The 6,494-nt window shown below is 46.7% G+C and overlaps 1 protein-coding gene across 1 annotated transcript; it reads left to right on the top strand.

Moving 5' to 3' along the window:
* Positions 1-258: 258 nt before the first annotated feature.
* LOC310749923 (uncharacterized protein) lies at positions 259-6,208 on the top strand. Its single transcript, XM_083587238.1, has 3 exons — positions 259-1,353; positions 1,603-1,783; positions 5,490-6,208. Exons 1-3 carry the CDS (start codon positions 464-466, stop codon positions 5,502-5,504), a joined length of 1,086 nt encoding a protein of 361 aa, XP_083443364.1. The 5' UTR covers positions 259-463; the 3' UTR covers positions 5,505-6,208.
* The last annotated feature ends 286 nt before the right edge of the window (positions 6,209-6,494 follow it).

The following is a 6,494-nucleotide window of genomic DNA, read 5'->3' as shown; positions in this document are numbered from 1 at the left end:
GGACCACTAACTGCTTACCCAGCGCGCACTGGAACATTTTTCCAGGGGAACGCAGAAGTCTCGTCTGTCTGATACCCTGCTCACCGACGGCGACGGACCGGGGGGAACCAGAGAAATAAAGAGGGATCCGCTAAGGGTAAGTGCACAAAGGGGTTTTGGCCCTCCAATTAATTGGGAGGAAGAGAAGTCTTGATCAAACTTCTGCGTCTCAGTAAGGGGGAAACTGAGTACGCTAGGTGGTTGGGTACATCAGACGGTGGTCTGGTGGAGGAAAAGGGAAAGGTTGGGAAGTAGAGTGTGGTGAAGTATCCAGCGCATTGTATGTGTGAGAAAGTACAATCTGTAGCTGACCTGAGTGTGGAGTGGGTAGTACTTCGTTTCCCAGTAAGGCGACTTCACTGGGCAAGGAACCCCACGAAGCGAGTGTGTGAGTGACTGAGTGGATACTTCACAGGGCCATACAATGGGAGTTGGGGGTTCAAAGGGGGAAAATACACCTCTTGAATGTATGTTAAATAATTTTAAGAAAGCCTTCTCAGGGGCATATGGAGTCAAAATGACGCCAGAGCGCTTGAGAACGTTATGTGAATTAGAGTGGCCGAAACAAAATACTGAATGGCCATCTCAGGGAACTTTTGATATAAATTTAGTAAGCAAACTTTGGACTAATATCGCCAAAGAAACGGGAGGGTGCCCAGAACAATTTTCATATATAGATTCTTGGCTGAGCACATTAAATAAAAATCCTCCATGGATAAGGGAATGCAAAGTCCAACGATGCAAATTATTGGCTGTAAAAGCCGAAGCTAGGAAAGGAATCTTGCCAAATAAACTCAAACCCATTTTTGAGGGACCAGAGGAAGAGGTGCTTCCACCTCCACCCTATGCTCCACATCGAAGGGAGCCTAATCCAAATACTCCACCAGTTGTAACCCCAAGGCAAGAAAGTGGAACGAATAATGGGGGTGGAGTCACAGAACTTGATTCCTTGATAGATTATGATAAATATCTTCAGGAGGCATTGGAGTCCTATAATAAAGCCCAAGCAGAAGTGGTTATTCCACCTGTGAGTCCCAGTAGAACTCCATCTACAGTCTCCTTTAGTGGAACAACCAATTGCCCACCCCAAACCCCTGTACATCCAAATCCTAGAGAACTATTACAGAAGTTACAGGAAGACCTTGATCGGTCAGCAAGCAATACAGCCAGGCGTATAAAGCTGCTAAAAGAACGCCTTGGGACAGATACCATCCCCTATGATTTGAGGCCCCTAGAGCAAAGCGAAGAGAAAGGTCACGTAGTAGCCCCTCTTAGAAGAGTATTTGATGCACTTGAGGAGCCTGTGCTGGTTAACGGGCAACCCGGACCACGGCCACCTCGAACTTCGACCCTCCAGTACATTCCATTCACAACTACGGATCTGATGAATTGGAAAACACACACCCCATCTTTCGCAGAAAAACCTCAGGCTATGATGGACTTGGTGACTTCAATAGTAAATACTCATAGTCCTACTTGGACAGATTGCCGCCAACTCCTGAATACTCTGTTCACCACTGAGGAAAGAAGAGACATAATTGAAAAGGCACAGATATATTTGCGTGAGCAGGCCAGAGTGGGAAATATTTTTAATATTGACCGTCATCTCCAGGATAACTTTCCTTTGGAAGATCCTAATTGGGACCCAAACAATGCAATTCACCTGGCCAGGCTTACCACCTACCGCCAGACGCTTGTGCAAGGTATCCGCAGGGCATGCCAGAAGCCCACTAATATGTCTAAAGTCTCAGAAGTAGAACAGAAACCAAATGAGAGTCCGGGAGATTTTTTAGAGAGGCTGCAGGAAGCCTATCGTATATGGACTCCTTTTGACCCTGAAGCCCCTGAAAACAGCAGAATGATTACTGCTACATTTGTGGCCCAGTGTGCTTCTGACATTCGTAAGAAAATTCAGAAATCAGAAGGATGGGAAGGGATGCTGATGAGCCAAATTATGGCCATTGCACGCCGAGTTTATCGGAATAGGGATGAGGCTGAGAAACAAGAGAAGAAGAAGTGGCAGAAGGAAAAGATGGTGATGCTAGCCACAGCAGTGAAGCAAGACTACCGCCCTTTAAACGGAGGGAGAGGGCGGGGAAGGAATCCACCACTGGGAAGGAATCAATGTGCGAATTGCAAGAAGGAGGGTCATTGGAAGCGGGAGTGTCCTGAACCCCTGAGGTTGGAAGAAGTACGCCCAGGCCCAGGCCCAGGCTCCGGCCCAAGAAACCAGGGACGGGGACGGGGAATGATCCGAAATGGAAGATATCAGAGACCTGGACAAGGACAGAGTAGAGACAATTTCATTGGACTGGCAGAGGAGGATTTTACCCAAGACTAGGAACGACCGGACTCCATAAAGTTAGGCTTCCAGGAGCCCACGGTCACGATTCAATTAGGGAGCCATTTAATAGACTTTATGATTGATACTGGGGCTGAATACTCAGTACTCCCAGAACTATTGCAGAAAAAGGCATCCAAAAGTGTAGTCATTAAAAGTGCCACTGGTCAGTCAGCTAAGAGGTCTTTCCTTCAACCTTTGGAATGCCAGATTGGGGGACATCGTTTAACCCATCAGTTTTTGTATATACCTGAGTGTCCAATACCTCTCTTAGGTAGAGATATGCTGTCCAAATTGCAGGCCCAAATCACCTTCACTCCTCAAGGTCCAGAAATGAAACTGCCATCAAAGGCAGCAGGAATAATTACCCTCTCAGTACCTAAGGAACAATCATGGCGCCTAATGTCAGCCCTGCAAGTCCAACCCACATTGGATACAGGATTAAACAAGCTCCTCCAAACCCTACAGGTGCCACCAGGAGTATGGGCCGAAAATAGCCCACCAGGAATGGCTAAGAATATAGCTCCAATTGTAGTAACCCTAAAACCTATGGCTACCCCTGTATCTGTAAAGCAATATCCTTTACCCCGGCGAGCAGCAGAGGGAATCCAGAAACATTTGGACCGCCTATTAAAATATGGTCTGCTTAAGCCCTGCCAATCAGAATGGAACACACCCCTTTTGCCTGTTCGGAAACCTGGGACAGATGAATACAGGCCAGTACAGGACTTGAGGCTCGTAAACCAGGCTATCGAGACCTTGCACCCAAATGTACCAAACCCATATACCCTGCTGAGTTTGATCCCACCAGAAGCAACATTTTTTACTGTATTGGACTTGAAAGATGCATTCTTCTGTTGCCGGCTGGCACCACAGAGCCAACCTATATTTGCCTTCCAGTGGGAAGACCCTTTGACAGGAACAAAAGGCCAGCTAACCTGGACAAGATTGCCCCAGGGATTCAAAAATTCCCCAACTTTATTTGGTACTGCCTTGGCGAAAGATTTAACAAGTTACCCCTCAATACCTGGAGAAAAGGTGGTTCTGCAATATGTAGATGACCTTATACTAGCGGCAAAGGATTTTGATACCTGTAAAGAAGGGACAGAGGAACTGCTCCACTTGCTCTGGGAAGCTGGCTACCGAGTTTCCCAGAAAAAGGCACAGTTATGTTTAGAAAAGGTCAAATATTTGGGCTTTGACATCTCACACCAACAACGAGCATTGAGACCAGAGAGGAAAGAAGCTATTTGCCTTATTAAGGAACCTACCACAAGGAAACAACTCAGAGGATTCCTGGGAACAGCAGGGTTTTGTAGACTATGGATACCTGATTTCAGCAGTCTGGCCAAGCCCTTACATGAAAGCACTCGAGGTGCAGAAAAGGACCCATTCGTATGGGGACCTGAGCAGCAACAAGCCTTTTTAGCTATCAAACAACGACTTATGGAGGCCCCAGCCCTTGGACTGCCTAATTCGGAAAAACCCTTTCAGCTGTATGTACATGAACAGAATGGGATTGCAGCGGCAGTCCTGACCCAGAGATTAGGAAGTTGGAACCGTCCAGTAGCTTATTTGTCAAAACAATTGGACTCAGTAGCAAAAGGATGGCCTCCATGCCTAAGGGCAGTAGCGGCCACTGCAAGCCTTGTCAAAGAAGCTGATAAATTTACCTTTGGCCAGACGATGTATGTGAATGTACCTCATGCTGTTCTGACACTTATGGAATATAAGGGTAGTTATTGGCTAACAAACCCAAGGATGGCTAGATACCAAGGCCTATTGTGTGAAAATCCCAGGATTCATCTACGAGTAGTGAATATGCTCAATCCAGCAACTTTGCTGCCCCTACCAGAGGTAGATGATGAAGAATCACATGATTGTCTCCAAATAATGGATGAAGTTTATTCCAGTAGACCCGATCTGAAAGATGAACCATTGAAAAATCCAGATGTTGTATATTATACTGATGGTAGCAGTTACCTGCATGAGGGTGCCAGACGAGCAGGATATGCTGTGGTCACCAATGAGGAAGTTGTGGAAGCTGAAGCTTTGCCTGCTGGCACCTCAGCACAAAAAGCTGAACTTATAGGTTTAACTAGAGCTCTGCAATTGGCAGCCGGATGTAAGGCAAACATCTATACTGATTCTAAATATGCCTTCTTAACCCTGCATGCACATGGAGCTCTATGGAAAGAAAGAGGTCTAATCGGAGCCCACGGGAAGGCCTTGAAATATGGACCTGAAGTAGAAATCCTGTTGGAAGCAGTATGGGCTCCAGAACAGATTGCTGTAATGCACTGCAAAGGTCATGGACGTGGAAGGGATCCAATAACCAGAGGAAATCATGCTGCTGACAAAGCAGCCCGAGAGGCAGCCCAAAAGCCTGTGGGAGGATTTATAGCAGCCCTCATACCAGAGGTAGTTCCAGAAGAAGTTAAACCTCACTATACCCCAGAAGAGAGGAAGTGGGCTGAACAGGAAGGGGCGATTGTGAAGGACGGTTGGATGATCCTGCCAGACAATAGGATTTATGTACCTCATCACTTAGCAGGCACAATTGTAAGAAATTATCATGAATCTACTCACCTTGGCGGTACTGCAACCAGAGAGAGTCTCAGTCGGAAGTTGTATATTATTAACCTATCACAATTAGCAACTTGCATTTCCCAGAAATGTGTTCTTTGTGCTAAAAACAATCCCAGGCAGGGACCGGTACAACCTCCTGGAATCCAACATGTGGGATACGTCCCCATGGAAAGCCTAATTGTGGACTTCACAGAGCTGGTCCCTTCTAAGGGATTCAAGTATCTCCTTGTGTTTGTAGATACTCTTACTGGATGGGTTGAAGCTTTTCCCACCAGAACTGAAAAGGCACGAGAGGTAACTAAGAGACTCCTCACCGAATTGATCCCAAGGTTTGGATTACCTAGATGCATTGGAAGTGATAATGGGCCAGCGTTCATTGATCAAGTAGTACAAGAAGTATGTCGAGTCCTACAAGTGAAATGGAGACTGCATGCAGCATATAGGCCTCAGAGTTCAGGGAAAACTGAAAGAATGAATCGGACTCTGAAAACCCAATTGGCAAAATTAACCCAGGAAACAGGATTGGGATGGGTAGATGTGTTACCCATAACACTGTTTCGTGTTCGGTGCGCACCCACAAAAAGACTTAAGTTGTCACCTTTTGAGCTCCTGTATGGGAGGCCGCCCTCCTTTGTTCAGGATATTCCAGCTGACCTCAAACAAATAGGAGACTATGTGACACAGGGACAAGTGCAATCTCTCTCCCGTGTTTTTGTTTCTCTTAACAGGTGGGCCCTCGAGCGCACGCCGTGCAGCATTGCCGAGCCGATTCATCAGTTCCAGGCTGGCGATAGCGTATGGGTGAAAGAGTGGAAACGCGATCCACTTGCACCTAAGTGGCGTGGACCTTACACCGTCTTGCTCTCTACTCCAACAGCGGTGAAGGTAGCTGAGGTGACCCCCTGGATTCATCACTCCCGTTTGAAGAAGTCCGAAGGCAGTTGGACGTGCAAAGGTGACCCCTCTAATCCTTTAAAACTGACTCTCTCCAAAAACCCCTGTATCTAGCCCTACGGGGAACGGGCTAGGTCACGGGCAACATTAGACGACCGGCCTGCTGCAGCCACAACCTGGAAGCTGGCTGACCTGCGCACGCCTGAAGCTTGAGGAGCATCTGAACCAGCGATTGTGAACGGGAAGATTCTCTTATACAATTGATTGACTGCCCCCCCCCCCCCGTGGAACAATTATCAGAGATATTACTCATTGGGGATCCTTGGGACATATGTTTTGGTCTTGGTGGTTCCCCATTTCTGTCACTGGAGGAATTATATTGGGACTAATATTTTTTTGTTATCACAATAAGGTAATCTTTTGTGGAAGGAATGCATATACTAGACATCAACATGATTTTATTATTAATCCTGATCCCTTGGGAAGGGGAAGGGTCCTTGAATTTGAGCAAATTTGCTAAATATGGATTCAGTCAAAACCACAATATGTGGGTAGGCTTAGCTGAGATGGTAGCCAATGTTACAAATAGGACCAATTGCCTTGTTTGCTCTCTTGGGCCAGATGATTCAGA

The sequence above is a fragment of the Podarcis filfolensis genome, assembly GCF_964270895.1.
Source record: "Podarcis filfolensis genome assembly, chromosome: 15".
NCBI classification, from domain to species: Eukaryota; Metazoa; Chordata; class Lepidosauria; order Squamata; family Lacertidae; genus Podarcis; species Podarcis filfolensis.
The sequence above is the reverse complement of the archived record's forward strand: the minus strand, read 5'-3'. Positions and strand labels throughout refer to the sequence as shown.